The sequence below is a fragment of the Seriola dumerili genome, unplaced genomic scaffold (genome assembly GCF_002260705.1).
Source record: "Seriola dumerili isolate Sdu_G_001 unplaced genomic scaffold, Sdu_1.0 BDQW01000551.1, whole genome shotgun sequence".
Taxonomy (NCBI): Eukaryota; Metazoa; Chordata; class Actinopteri; order Carangiformes; family Carangidae; genus Seriola; species Seriola dumerili.
The window spans coordinates 326,786-342,875 of NW_019174806.1; the positions used below are offsets into that span (position 1 = coordinate 326,786).

The 16,090-nt window shown below is 41.0% G+C and overlaps 1 protein-coding gene across 1 annotated transcript in view; it reads left to right on the plus strand.

Moving 5' to 3' along the window:
- Window positions 1-644: 644 nt before the first annotated feature.
- Window positions 645-16,090, plus strand: part of tmem145 (transmembrane protein 145) — a 38,574-nt gene continuing 23,128 nt past the window's right edge. Inside the window, exons 1-4 of the mRNA XM_022764659.1 lie at window positions 645-870; window positions 12,020-12,094; window positions 12,587-12,664; window positions 15,759-15,847. Coding sequence (XP_022620380.1) covers window positions 760-870; window positions 12,020-12,094; window positions 12,587-12,664; window positions 15,759-15,847 — 353 coding nt within the window. The 5' untranslated portion in view covers window positions 645-759. The remainder of the gene's footprint in view (window positions 871-12,019; window positions 12,095-12,586; window positions 12,665-15,758; window positions 15,848-16,090) is intronic.

Below are 16,090 nucleotides of genomic sequence, written 5' to 3' on the forward strand. Positions count from 1 at the left end.
TTTTGTATGGATTAAACTACCTAACAGTAGCCTATATAAATGAGCAAAACGTAACTCCATTTTGACTGGGTACCACATCTACATAAAAGAAAAGTACATTTTACTGTCATGTACTGTACAGTACTTTTCCTTGGATAAAGTTTTGAATGCTTGAATTATACTTTGATTTTACATTGAGCTAAAAGCCTATACTTTTACTTTATTTAATTCTGCATTGACACAGGACTGAAATGTTAAAACTAAAACAGTGAAATTCATTAACAATGCATCCTATTATAGCCTATCCTGTATCCTGCTGATCAGTGATATAATAATTTCAGCCAGGAGGCCAGGCATCATCTGTCTCAGTGCTACTTCATTAGAGGTGTGTGACCTCTAATGAAAACATGATTGCAATCAGCAGTGGCATTTTTAATGTGTGGACGTGTCGCATTCTCAAAGCACGAGCGGAACCGGGGAAGCGCGCGCACTCCGTAGCCCCCATTCCCACCCACCCCTCCTCCTCCTCCTCCCAAACAGCCACACACACCACCATCCATCCAGTGTCAACTGCTGGAGGGGGGCCCACATGCATTGAAAGGGACCAGCGTGCACGCGCCCAGTTTCTCTCTCATCACTCTCTCTCTCTTCTCTCCTCTCCTCTCCTCTCTCTCTCTCGCGCCCCTTCTGCTCGAGCCGTTCCTCCGTGCGCGCTCCCGCTCAGCGACAGGCTTCAGGGAGCCCGGAGAGCAGACGAGCGACAGCGGGGGAGAGAGAAAGATGGAGGTGAGGGTCGGGGAACGACTCTTGTGCCTGGCCGTGCTGTCCAGCGTCCTCTGCGTGGATTCAGTCCTCGGGAAATACGTCAAAGGCATCGTCAACACCAAGGAGGTGAGCGCTGTGTGTGTGTGTGTTTTTTTAAACCTGTTTAATTTGTTGCTACTTGCGACAATGACACCACCACAGACTGATAGGAGGAGTGGGGGGACGGACTCGACTGCGTATCCGCACGCAGGTGTCTCTGTGGCGGACCGTTCCCCGGGTAGTCGAAGAGGCTGCGACCAATTCACCGTCAAGTTGCCTCGGATATTCACATGGCTGACTATTGCCGCCATATGAAACACTCTCCTCTCTTCTGCCTTGCAATTGCGCGCCATCTGCGTGCGTGTCATCTGTGGCGTATATTTTACCCTCATTATTATGACAGTCCTTGGCACCATTGTAGCCCCAGAAAGCGGCATCCCACGAGTCCACTGCTACCAATCGAGCCTCCGGTGGTGATTAATCATCTTTAAGCCAAATCCAGCTTGACCTGAGTGATTTTGTTGCCATGCTTCAAATGTAAATTAGCAGCGGCGTTTCTGTTTATTATTAGAGAACCGGTTACAGGTGTGCGTCATATGGCTTCTGGCGCGCAGCGGTAGATTTGTGGTGATCCTTGATAAAACTGGGCTCAGTCCAGCCTGGTCAGGGTTTTGCGTCTGTTTTCAGACAGATCAGCATCGACATCATCGCTGCCCTGACAAGATGTGCGAGTTAAAATGTTAACTGTGCAGCTGAGCAGACAGCTCTGGGCCGTTTGTAATTCAGGAGGCTACCACCTGCTGTTCCACATCTCTGGTTTGTATTCTCACTCCAGTTTGTGGAGTTTTATATACAGGAGTAGTACTGTAGGGGTGTCTACCATTTTGTTGTGAGTTCAGGCCACTATGTAAATAAAGTAGCCTTTGTCAAAACACTGTCAAAATAGCGTTAGATCATGTTATTTATGGTTGTTTAGAACATTTTGATAGTTCTTTGGGGAGTTATACAGAAACTGAGCTTTAAGTCAAAGTATTGATTTCTTTAAAACAACAGGAGAAACATTTGACCCTTCAGTCTGCATTGTCTCGTGTATTTGAAAGGGGGATAAAAAAAATCTCATATAACATTATACAAACCTAAGAAAGAATGCATCTGATACCAACAGAGCCTATGTGATGAGCAAATTTGTTGTTTTGCCTCACAATTCAGTTTACAATGAAAAAAGCAGCAAAACGTCACAGTTGAGAAGCTAGAGCCAGTATGTTTTTGGTATTTTTGCTTAATAATTGAGTTGTAAAGCTGTTTTTTTTTAATTTCCTGAAATCTCCAGCTGCCACAGTGGAGCTGCTCAAGTGACCAACAGCAGGCGACTATTTTGTTGCACTGTGCAGCTCGGGTCACAGTGTGAGGGAAGGTGCTGATGTTGGAAAAAAAAAAAAAGCAAAAGCATATATGTTAACAAATGTCCCTCCAATGAAACACATTCTCAATTATTCTGCACCAACCATGTGAACTCAGGTGTTTCATGTATCACAGATTTGAATGCTAAATGCGACTTAGCAGCGAAAACAACAACAAGAAAAAATCATTGGATTCCTTTGCTATGGAGCCCTAAAAGATCACCTTTCTTCTATATCACCTTACCTGGCTCAACAAAGAACAGAATCAGACACGAGGCAGGCTGCGTCAAGAAGCTTTAATTCTCACTCTAGCTTGCTGACTTGTTGTGCTCACGTGTCCTGAGTTTTGACTACAGTACAATTCAAAATATGTCACCAGTTTGAATCCCCCAACAATGGAGGATCAGAATAGATAAATTGAACAAGAGGCACTCATCCGTCCATCACGGCTGCTGAGATGCCCTTGAACGCAGCACTGAATCTGCACCTGCTCCAGTGGATCTGCTCAGCGGCCTGTGATAGGTTGCACTGGGCAACTTCCAAGTGTATGTGTGTGTGACACTCAATTTCTTGACGATTTCTACTGATATAGTCCTCTGCCATAAATACAACCTGTCTTGTTATGTAAAGTTTTAAATAAAAAAGGCTTTGAAGAGATAAATAAATGATCAGGTACTCTGCTGATTAATTTCTTGATGAATTCATTAATTTTTTGGTCTATAAAATGTCAGAAAATAGTGTAAAATGTCCATCACAATTTCAAGGCGATGTCTTTGAATGTTTGTTCTAAAAATTAGAGGAAGAAAGGAATTAAGAAAATCTGAGACGTGAACTTCTTTAAAAAAAATGCTTTTCCAAATTTTTTTTGAGTTCTTGTTGGTTTCCCTTCCTTACTCTCGTGCTGTTGAACCAGTCAGGGATTATTTGCATAACAACAGGGCACTTTGAATGACATCAGGCAACGCAGGGCTTGACATATTGATATTGTGTGTGTGAGTGAGTGAGTGAGTGAGTGAGTGAGTGAGTGAGTGCGTGCGTACATTTTAATACATCAGTCTTGCTTGTGCATCCTTGCCCCAAGGTCACCCACTAACTCCACTCCAGATCCCATCTCCTTCACACACACACACACACACACACACAATAGAGTCCAGCACTCGCACACTAAAACACTCCGCTTCGGTCCCATGATGCTGCGACTGCACCAGTGTCTGCAGAGGTGAAGGCAGTTCGGGGAGAGCTGTAAATTCACAAAACGAAATTTACCACACTGGGAGAGGTGAAATGTTGAAAACAGTGGAGTAGCTGGAGAGATGAAGAGACAAAAGCCAAGTTATCCAAAGGCAACGGTGTGGCCGATTGGTCAGCTGCTTTCTTCGGGCAGGCTGATGTGTAGGGCTGCATTAGCCTAAGTGGATCATGGCGTGTGGAGGCGCTGATAAAATGTCCCTTTGAGGGGCAGTAGTACAAAAGTTTTAAGGTCAGAGGAAGGTCACCGGTTTGAATCCAGCTGGGAGAACGTGAACGGGGAAAGAAATAAAAACTTGCCCCTTGTTTAACAGCCAAGAGCACAGGACCCCAGAGAATGGTAGTAAATCCACACTCTGTGTCTCCTGTGTCAATGAGTTTGTAGCAGACTGATGTTGAACATTTACAACAGCAAAGTCCTCGTCTGACCTTATGTTGAGCTGTGTTGCTTAGTTACATTTTCACAGCGCACAGACTGGCTGTTAGAGGTGTCAGACATCAGTTTCCAGTAGGGCTGGGGGATTTGGGGCGATTTTGTGATTTAATCTATGAATTAAACTACAGGCCTGTAGTTCTGTACTATGAAGTATTAAATAAAATATGTTTTGTACCCAGCATAATCACAGATTTTTCTTGTTTCAACATGAATAGAACGATAGAAAATTAATAATTGATGTTGTTGCTTGTTGCTTGTTGTTTTGGTCATCCAAGAGAATTTTCAAATCACTCAGTCAGAGAAAAGTCAACTTGTAAAGTAAACTTGTCTGTGGTCTATATAAAACATTATCCCACATAGTAAGTCACATTTAGCCCAAGCGTCAATGACACCAGCCTGCAGAGAATTTATTAACAGCAACAGCCAAGAGTTTTCTTAGTGACATTTGGACAAGTGACAGAATTGACGGTTGTCATTATAACTAATGAGATCAGCAGTTGCCAGCTTAAACTTATTTACTTCAGCTTGTCAAGGAGCTTTTAAGTGTATAATTTATGGTCAAAATTGCAGCTGTTGCACACTTTCATATCATCATGGTTTTCATATGAAAAAGATTTCAGCATTCAGTCTTAGTTTTCTGCATTCCCTTGTAAAAAATTTAACTGTAGACAGGTTAAAATATCTTTGGTCTTTGGTTTCTTCAGTTAATGAAAAGTTGTGGATTAGACCCGAAAGGTCTTTTAAAGTTTTGTCTTTTGAAAATTAATGAAAATGAACAGATGCCCTTGAAAGTTCCTTTTTCTAATTTAAAAATCTAGCCACCATATTCATCAGCATGCTTGAGCTCTCTGGGCCTTTCTCCATCCTAATATCAACATCTCACACTGATGAATGTTGGGGTTGAACAGCAGTTTCAAAATGAAGGATTTCACCAGGATTTATGGACTTTAATAGGATCACAAAGTAAAGAGGCCTAGTATGTGATGTCTTATTTTAATTCATGTCTTGAAAATATACCAGTTCATAATTCTTGAATTTCACAAAACAAGACTTTGAAAGTCACTGAGAAGTCCTTCGAGTTAACATTGCCGTAGATTCTGGGATCCCTGTCTGTGTGGAATTTCCAACTTGATCTTTGTATAACTAAATAGCTTCACATGCTACTGACTTCAATAGAGGCAGATTTCCTGTGATTGGATACAGACACCATGTGTGTGTGCAGGTGTGTGCATGTGAGGGAGTGTTTACATGTGTCCATATGCTTGCTTTAATGTGTGTGTGTCTACAAAGTCTGTGTGTTTGCTGCTCATGTGAAACACCCAGAGAGACAGAGAGGGACAAAGCTTGAGTGTGTTTGTGTGTGTGTGTGTCGGTGCGTGAGTGTGTTTATGCGTTGCAGCGTTGTGTAACCCTGACTAATGAATCATTGAGAAGCTCAGCGGTCCAGGGGTGACTTGACTAGCTGATTGGTAATTAATTGTTAATGAGGCTTAGCAAGCAAACAGGGATCTAGAGAAAAAGCCGAAAAGCTACGGAGAAGAAAGGGTAGAAACTGTGAGGGAGGGAAGGAAGAAAGAGAGAAAGAGAGAGATGGAAAGAAAGAGACGGAGAGAATGAGATTGTGAGATGCTAAATTGACCGGATACTGCATCAAGGCATAGCACTTGATTAATGGGGTGTACATACGCACACACTTGGGGAGGTGGCTGAGTGATTCTGCATCACAATGCAGTGGCCATGGGGGAAATAAGAAGACTAAAAGGGGATTAAGGTAGACACCTCATCCACTGTTGCTGTTCTCCAGGGCTCAAGTCTCTTTTCTGCTGTCCATTTACACACACACACACACACACACACACACACACACACACACACACACACACACACACACACACACACACACACACACACACACACGCACAGAGACACAGTCCGCTTGGTTTAGGTGGTTGTGGTTGGTGGAATAGCTTGACCCCAGTGGTGAATTCAGCTAACAGCTATTAAACTCCATACAGGCTTGCTGATGCAGTAATGGCCTTGTTTGACTCAGCAGTTTACCTTTTAAGATAAATATGCTCCTGACTTCAAGTGTCTTTTGTACAAAAACTTGGGTTTAATTCTCTAGGGCTGCAAGTAATGATTATTTTCACCATTGATAAATCTGTCAATTTATTAGTTGACATGACAGTTTGCTCTTCATAATCACCTTGGGCTTAAGCCCAAGGTGATGCCCCTTTTCTCTGACTTATACTTTAAAACCATCACATTAGAGAAAGGAAAACAACAAATCCTCAAAATTCATGTAGAGGCTGGAACTAGAAAATGTTTGATATTTTTGCATTTTGAAAATGACTTCAACTATTAATTGATAATCAAAATTGTTTCACCACTCTAACACTACAAGGCTGCAACTGATGACTCTTTATTTTACTATAAATACGTCTCTCAATTATTTTTTCAGTTTATCAATTATCATTCTAAATTGTTCAAATTGTTTGTTTTGTCTAACAGCCCAAAGCCCAAACTACTTCAGTTTACAACCAGCAAATATTTGCCACTTATGCTTGATAAATGAGTTAAATGATTGTTTATTGTTCTCATTTAATAGGGCTGGGTGACATAAAAATCTATCAAGATAAATCAGATTCAAATCGATAAAGATAAATGTAAAGATAATGTTTTATACTGTACATCAATGTTTTATATCTCCAAACTTATGTGGACATTTGTGCACTGAGGTTGTTTTTCATGGTTTAGGTGATAAGTCAGAAAACAGTGAAAAATGTGCACCAAAATTTCCTAAATTTACATTTCCTGACATCTTCTAAAAAACATGATTTCCACAACCAGCAGTCCACAACCTACAAATCTTGAGTTAAATGATAAATCCTCACGTTTGAGAAATTGGAACCAATGAGTGTTTAGCTTGAAAAATAACTAAAATGATTAATCAATCATCAAAATTGTTCTTGATTTTTTTGTCAGTTGACTAAATGCTTAATCAACTAATCCTTTCAGCTCTACTGTAGATCCACTCAAAGGAAGTTGTTACTCTTTAATGTTTCAGTATGACAATGCCCACTACGGTAAGCCAGGTCCACGAGAAAAAAAAATTGTTTTCTGTTTTATTTTTTTATTTTTTGAGGAAAAACTGGTTAGAGCCTTGACCTCAACCCCATCAAACACCTTTTTGGATGAACTGAACCACCAACTGCGAGCCAAGTTTTATCACCCAACATCAGTGCCTGACCTCACTAATACTCCTGCGGCTGACTGGGAGAAAATCCCTGCAAGTAGGTTCTGAAATCCTGTAGAAAGCCTTCCTCGAAGAGCGGAGGCTGTTATAGCAGCATATTAATGCCTGTGGCCCAGGAGTGAAATTTTTCCACAATCACATATGTATGTGTAATGTGTGTGCGTACACTTCGCATGTTTATACATTTTGGCCATATAGTGCGTTTTGTTTGTCATGCTGGCTTATTTCTGACACATTAGTCCAGTTTAATCCAGTGTGTGCGTGTGCGTGTGTGCTAAGCTCAAAGAATTTGCTCCTATAGCAAGGAAGTCTAACTGATTGTTCAGTCAGAGCTGCACATTACTGTTGGATTATTGAGTAGATCATTTGAAGGACGAGTGCACGAGAGACAAAATAAAAGTGTTTGTGTGTTTTGATGTCTATTAGCAGCTGCAAGCTAAGGCATGCTGTGGTTGCTATGGCAATAGTGTTGGGGGTGGTGGGGGGCTGACATTTGGTGCGGTGTGTGTGTGTGTGTGTCTATGTATGTGTGTTTCAGACCAGGCATGGCATGCTGTAAAAGTGTGTGACATATGCTCTGGTGTTATTTTGTGTGTGTGTGTGTGTGTGTGTGTGTGTGTGTGTGTGTGTGTGTGTGTGTTCACTCAACAAGGGGGTCTTTCACAGCCCTAGCCTGTGGTAAGTTAATTGATACGCCCCCCTCTCCCTCCACCATCCCAACCAGACCACCCCTCTCTCTTCTCTCCGGAGTTTCATCCCCGGGGTCAGTGCTTCCCTCTGCTACCCCGGTTGTCATGGTTACAGCCTTAAGCGTCACCCGGGACGACGCACAGTGGTGGGAGTAAGTCTTGGGCTTCAGTGACTTTTGGAGTTTTCCATGAATTATAACCAAGAGGCCCCAGGGGCTGAAGTTGGCTGGCAGCGGCTGAAATATGGCTGCGGTTTTGTTTGCTGTGATATATGCAGGCACCAGTGCTCGCCACGCTACGCTGCTCTGGTTGCACTTTATTTCTCAGCACAGAAATTACCGCGCTTGTTTATGTATCGAGAACGCAGGGCAGAGGTAATTACAGTATAATGGTGCATGGGGAGTTTTGTTGGTTGGTTGGAGATCAAGAGTTCATAACAACCAACCTTGAGGCCAGTTTTAATAAGGCAGAGGAGAATCGTGCTCCAGCCCTTGAGGAAACGGAAATGTGCAACAGATTCTCGTGTGTGGCTGGATAGGTCAAAACATTGCGTGAATGCAGTTGTCATGTTTTGGATTTGCTTGAAGATTAAAATTGTTTTTAGGGAAAGTAAATATTAACTGATATAGAATTTGGAAGAAGAACATCAATATAATATCATGTCCTGAAATGAGAGACTACATCACCTGGGATTTTGATATTTATATACTAAGCGATTGTGTTTTTCTGGTCTTAAAAGCTACATAGCAGTAGAGTAATTCGACTGTTCAACTGACTGTTCTGTGAAATGATAAATTTGTGTGTCAGCATATCCAGGATTAGGTATTGTAGTCACACACCAAATCATTATCACAGTTGTGAGTGCAGCTGAACAATGAATCCATTATCAAAATTGCTGCAGTTTATTTCTTCGTTGACTGACTAAATGGTTTATTGACTAACTAGTTCAGCTCTAGTGTCAAGTATTAAAAGTTGGCTCTGTATACTTGGTGAGATTCTTAGTCTTGTTTACTTTAATCAGATATTTTATTTTCTAATAGAAAGATAGAGCAAAGTAATTAGTGCCTTTGGGCTGGGCACATTAAACTGTATGACACGTAAAGAAATTAATTCATGAATTCATCAGGAAATCTAAACAAATTTGTTGACTGTTTTAATTAGGCAAAGTTTTTGTATGGATGCTTACAACATTAAACACTGACTGAACAGTGACAAGTTTTCATTTGTTAAATGAAGGATTTTGTGCAAACCCACATTTATTCTTTAAGGCCCTTAAAGTGTTGATACTAAAAGGTATTAAATAAGTTATATGCAAATACTTTAATAATTATTGAAAGCACGGAATGTTTAATCAGATTCGTGGTCTTGTTTAGTACTTTTCCCAATCAAATTAGACCTCAGAAAACCTTGTCAATTTTAAACTCTTATTTAGGCAAAGTTCTTGTTTTCTTGTTGAGAATATTAAACACTGATGTATTTTATGATGTTTGTAATATTCTATTGGATGAAAAATGAATATATTTCTCCAACATATAAAATGTGTTAGTATTAGTACTAAAACATGTATTTTATCTGTGTAGAAACATTTTTAAATGCTATCCCATCCTGGTATTGAGCTACAATGTGTTGTGATATTTGACTTTGCAACATTGTCCAGCTCTGACCATGAGCTACTCATTCATTCTAAAATGTAAAAAACAAACTCTTGCAATTGCCATCTAGATAACTACTAGGTAGCACTAGGTAAGTGATGGACAATAGGTTGACTATAAGTTACTAGCTGTCAATCTAGTGTCTATAATATAATATAATATAATAAAATACATATATATAACTTGTATTATATAAATATAACATTTTGGATTTGAATCCAGCCTTGTTCTGTCTCTACTGTCATCTCCCTGAATAAAACCGTTAATTTCTGTCATTTGTTTAACTAATTTATCAAGACTAGCTGTTTCTACTTAAAGATTTGATGTCTCATTTTGGTTTGAAACTCTTCATGTCCTCTGGCTGCCTCACTGGGCAGTCCTCCAGTTAGAGAAACGTGTGTGTGTAAACACCATGTAAGTGATGCAGTGTTAGTGCTGCATTCAGCACTCTGATCCATATCTTAAGAATGTGTCTGCCCACAGCTGTGTGTGTATATGTGTTTATGTGTGTGTGTGTATGTATAATGTATAAATTTTAGACCACCACTGACTGATCCGCCACGCCGATGCTGCTGCAGTGCCTTATATAAGCTCAGTGAAGTACACCATCAGCACTATTATCTGGTCTCATGCTGCCAAGCTTATGGCTGAATAATATTAAGAATGGATATTTTTTTTCTTCTTCTTCTTTGCCCCCTCTCTTGCTTATTAATGTACTCAGCAGCCCCTTAATGCCCTCTCTGTTTACCCTCTCTAAAAGTTTATCCTCTTGGCACTACCTCCCTCCTCTCCGCTTTTCATCCTTTACTCTTCCACCTAAACCTCTTTTCTTTACCATTTCTCCGCCTCCTCTTTAACTTTTCTGCAACTCTTCCTGTCTTTTTCAATTCCCAATCCCCGTCTCCTCTCATTTTCCTTTTTTATTGCCCTATTTATGTCCTCTATAACTTATCTTTCAGCTTCCTTTCCTTCCTCTACATGTTTTCTTGCATATGCTTCCCTACAGCCTCTTAATTTTTAGCCATGCTAGGGTCATGGCTCTGAGACACCACTTTGGTCCAGATACAGATATCTCAACATCTATTGGATGGATAGTTGTTTTGGTAGACAGATGGTCTCAAGAGAATATTTTTTCACTTACCCTGTGTGATATCTCAACATCAGAAAAAACATTCATGGTTCTCACACAATAAATGACAAAACTAGTCTGACTTATTGGCTCTGTGAAACATAGCAAAGCTAATATTACCCACCTGTCAAACAGAAACAGAGAACTCAGCATCCGTCCTCACAGCTCTTGGAGGTCTCTCCACCATAGTTGGATTGGCCATTGCAACTACCAGGACAAATCCCAGTTGGCTGCTGCAGCGATAGGCTGGTGTCAAGTGCGCTACCACATTGGTCAGCTGGTGTACCGTCAAAACATTCATAAAGTTTTAAAAGTTTTTACCCGTCCCGTCAGTCTCTATTGCTGCCATCTCTGTGTGTCTGTCATGTGGGGTGCAGGCCAGTCGCAGCAGATAAGTCCAGGTCTGAATTTCTTTCCCAGTCTGACCGTGTACTCTCCTGGAAAGCCTTACCAGTGTTAACGCAGCTCTTTGCTCTCGCCTGATCATGTTACTTCTTTTTCAGTTTTTGTTCTTCTGACCTTCTCCTCTTTGGCTGTTCCTCTGCCATCTGTCTGTCTTGACAATACGATTATGTTTTGGAGTACATTGCGCTCACATTTATTTCTGGTCTCTCGTCTGCATTCTCCTAATCAATCCCATTCACACCACTTCACACAGTCTGGCAGCGTGGGAAGGGTAGAATGCTCCTTCTCCTTCCCCTGGTAATCCCTAATTGGCACTATTTAATAGCATGTGCCAGATTTACCGTCTTTTGCTCCCACTGCCCCCTTTTGACCGTTTCCCCTCTTCTCTTTCTTTCCTTTTTCCCGTGCCCAAGCACAAACTCTGATTGGCAAAGGTGAACTGATTTTCTGAAATAGTGCTATGTGGCTCAGTGCAAGCCACTTTGTTTATTTCCCATTTACAAAGCCAGGGCTGTGTAGGAATTTTTTTCAGCACACGTACAGAAGGGAGGGCTACAAGACCAAGATCTGTCTCTTCCTTAATAACATCTCTGCTTCACAGTTAGCCTGCGGCCAGAGAGGCTAACTTTTTAGACTTAAAATGAGTCAGTCTTTATTTTTGTGTACCTGTCTAACTTGCATTAGACTAATCTAACATCAAAATTAGGACACTGAACACTACAGACCGGCTGAAAATATATTGTGAAACCAGCTCCAGGTTGAATTAGTCTCATTTCTCTCATCTCATGCTAAACTAAACTGGTTAAAATGTTAAAAAAATATAACATGGTAAACAGCATATTAGGTTGTCATTGTGAACATGGTACCATGCGGAGTTCAAACCACCATTGTACCAAAGTACAGCCTCACAGAACTGCTAGCATGGCTTTAGACTGTGATTCTTGTTTCTTTGTTGCTTCATGCATTTTAATTGTTAATTTGTTTAACTTTTTTCCTTCTCTCTTCTGTGTCTTGACTACAGGACTGGGTTTTCCTCACTCGCTTCTGCTTTCTCACCGACTTTGGACGTCTGGACTTCCGGTTCCGCTATCCAAAGGTAGGATGACTACATTTTGTGTTTTTGTCTGTATTATGCACTTGTTATCCATTTTTGTTATTTCCATAAGATTTTCCAACTTGGTGCAGCTCTGACAAGTGTTTTGCATTTCTTTTTTCATCATCCGTTCTTTCTTTACTCGACTGTGCTCCTCTCAACAAGTTGTCTTACTTTCTTCCTTTCTTTCATTCCTTCAACTCACCTCATCTAAACCTCTCTTCTCTTCTTCCCCTGGCTGCTCCTGCCGTACCATCTTTTCCTCTTTTCCTATCCTCTCCTCTTCCCTTTGCTCTTCTCCACTCTATCTTTCTTCCTGTCTGTTTTGTTCTTTTTACCGATGCCTTGCTTTACAGTCTTAGCCTGCAGACTTTGGAAACAGTTTTTGTCGTTTAAATCTCACAAACGTCTCACTGCCTCCTCTCTGATCTATGCACATCCCACCCCAGCTTTTCTCCTAATCTTTTCCTTTCTCACTCTCTCTTCTTCATGCAGTCTCGCTGCTGTCAGAACATATTGCTCTACTTTGATGACAGTTCTCAGTGGCCAGCTGTGTACAAGAGGCCTGAAAAGGTGAGATACTGACACTCTCTGCATCATGTCTTTTGACAAGCCATTATTAAATAGAAATACAGTTCCATTTGCTAATTTGCATGTCACTGTCGTAATGAAAAGGCCCTGCCACTTCAATTTTGATCATTTTCACATTTTAACATGAACTAAAGGTTCACTCGTGGCTCGTGCTGTTCAGAATACAAACTGTCTCTCTCAGTTCCTGAAAAGTTGACATTTTGGAAAAAGTGGCTTTCCACTCACAAGAATGATGTATTATTGATGATACATGCAGTGATCAAGAGTGGCACAATCCATATTTGTGAGCACAAAGTGAGAAACTAGAGCCTGAACTGGTGCTGCACTGCAGAAAATAACAGGAAGAGGAAGATTTTCTGCAATTAAAGTTCTGTTTTCTGGGTCTGAAACCTGTGATACCACCTTTTCAGTAAAGTTCATAAGTATTTGGACAGCGGTACATACGTTTTTGTTGTTTAGTCCCAGTACTTGAACACATTAGATCTTAAAACAGGGATTAAAAGCATAAAATTCTTTCTGTCAGCCTTGATTTCAGGATATTTTCATCCAGATTGGGTGAACATCTTGGTAATTAAAACCCTGTTTTTGTCCTTCTGCACTGTTAAAAATTAGGGGAGTAGATGTACAAAAAAGGGCTATGATTACTCCACTGTTCTCCCAATATGATTGTGAACACCCTCAAATATCCATAAAGCTGAAAGTCAGCACTCCAGCCTCATAGTCATTGTTAAATTCCATCTGCTGGAGTACAAAGCTAAAACAATAGAAAATACTTCTCTTACCACACATTTGACTGCACTGTATGCATTTAGAGTAATTCCTACATTTGGTTGGTTCACTGACTCATTCTTCTATCCACAGTCTATGCAGTGTATATTTAACATTTGGTTGAGTCTGTAATTTTAAGTATTTGGTCAGAGATCTTTGGGTTTTAGAGAGAGTGGATTCATGTTATATCAGCCCATCCCTTAGCTATAGGAGGAACATGCATGAATTCTTAATCTGTGTTGTATTTGCATACACTCACTGAGCCCTTTTATTAGGGAGACCTGTATGCCTGCTTATTCATGCAATATACAATTAGCCAGTCATGTGGCAGCAGTGCAATGCATGAAGTCATGCAGATACAAGTCAGGAGCTTCAGTTAATGTTCACATCAAACATCAGAATGGGGAAAAATGTGATCTGAGTGACTTTGACTGTGGCATGATTGTTGATGCCAGATAGGCAGGATTGAGTATTTCTGAAACTGCTGATCTTCTGGGATTTTCACACACAACAGTCTCTAGAGTTTTTCCTCTGAATGGTGGGAAAAACGGAAAACATCCAGTGAGTGGCAGTTCTGCAGACAGAAGCACTTTGTTGATGAGAGGGGTTCGAGGAAAAAGGCCAGACTGGTTCAAGCTAACAGAAAGGCTACAGTAACTCAGATAACCACTTTGACAACTGTTAGGAGCAAAGAAGCATCTCAGAATGAACAACATGTTGAACTTTGAGGTGGATGGGAAGACCATGTTGGGTGTCACTCCTGTCAGCCAAGAACAGAAATCTGAGGCCGCAGTGAGCACAGGCTCACCAAAACTGGACAAATGAAGACTGGAAAAAACGTAGCCGGGTCTGATGAATCTGGATTTCCGCTGAGGCACGCAGGTGCCGGCTGTGGCTCAGGAGGTAGAGCGGGTTGTCTACTAATGAGAGAGGTTGGTGGTTCAGCTCTTCCAGTCCACATGTCAACATGTAGCGTAAGTTGGTTTGAGTGGTTGATAAGACAAAGAAAGCAGTATGTAAGAGCAGTCCATTCACCATTTACCATGGTAGGGTCAGAATTTGGTGTCAAGAGCATAAATCCATGGACTCAACCTGCCTTGTGTTAAGAGTCCAGGCTGGTGGTGGTGGTGTAATGGTGTGGGGAATCTTTTCTTGCCGCACTTTGACCCTCTTAAAACCAGTAAATGGTTTGAACACCTCAGCCTATCTGAGCATTGTTGCCAACCATGTGCCATGTGTCTTCATGGCCACAATCTACCATATTCTATTGGCTACTTCCAGCATGATACTGCACCATGTCACAAAGTGAAAGTCATCTCAAACTGGTTTCATGACCATGACAATGAGTACAGTAAACTTTAGTGGGCCTCCCCAGTCACCAGATCTGAATCCAGCAGAACACCTTGGGGATGTGGTAGACCAGGAGATTGGCAGCATGAATGTGCTGCTGACAAATCTGTATAAATGATGTGACACAGTCAACATTGAGCAGAATCTCAAAGGAAAGGTTCCAACATCTTGTTGAATCCATGCCACAAAGAACTAAGGCTGTGAGCAGTTGGAGGTCCTACCCAGTGTGTTGTTTTCTAATAAAGTGCTCGATGTAACATGACTCAGTTGATAAAATCAACATTAAATTGCTTTCACGACCGATGAATAATGTATAATGCAACTGCTTAATAGAGAGACGTAAGTACCATCCACCCACCCACGTTTAATCAGTCCAGTGTTGGTTTATCAACATATAACATCTGATATTGTTTCTTGTGTAGTTAAAATCAAGCCCTTTCTGAATACAAAATGGTTAGAACAGTTATTGGGGTTATGAAATGTTTTGTGGCATAATGTACCATATAGGAAAGTCCATGCTAAAATGGTCTGAGACATTGAAGAGTAACATTCAGCGAATACCTGGCATTTCTTGGACCATGCCGTCACTTTGGGGGTGTATTCTTCTTTTTGCTGACATCTTTTTGACACACAGATGTCACATCACATTGAGGTGTTTCCAGTACGGCTTCAAACAGCACACCATTTCTCAGCTCTTAGACAGATTCTGGTGTCAGTTTCCCCAGAATTAAATAGTATGTTCTTCATTTTAGACTCACCATTTTGCACTAATAATTACCAGTCACACAGGGAGAAATCCATCACTGAAGAGACAAAAAAAAAACAATTTTGATTCCAGCAGCTTCAATAGATCAGAAGGCAATGCAGACACAATTTCAATGACATTCTGATTACACGCACCTTGCGTTTGTTCTTGCACATATTCTGATTTTGAGTTCACTGTGTCTTCCTCCGTCAGAACTGCTACCAGAAGGAGGCAGTGCTGAGGCCCGAGAACAACCAGGTCATCAACCTCACCACACGCTACACCTGGTCAGGCTGTGTGGTAAGAACACACACACACACACACACACACACATACGTATGCATCCCTCTCTTTAGTGTAAGAAAGCATCCATCGGGCCAAAGTGCCCCCTTATTAACTATGTCTGTTACAGGGAATTATAATATTCTTTTTTATGTTTCTCTCCTTCGTCATAATGTTTTGTTATGCAAAAATGGCACAGAAATATGTAACAGGAGAAGAAATAGCTAATGGCCTGTAATGTGTTTTTGTAACATTTTACTGAT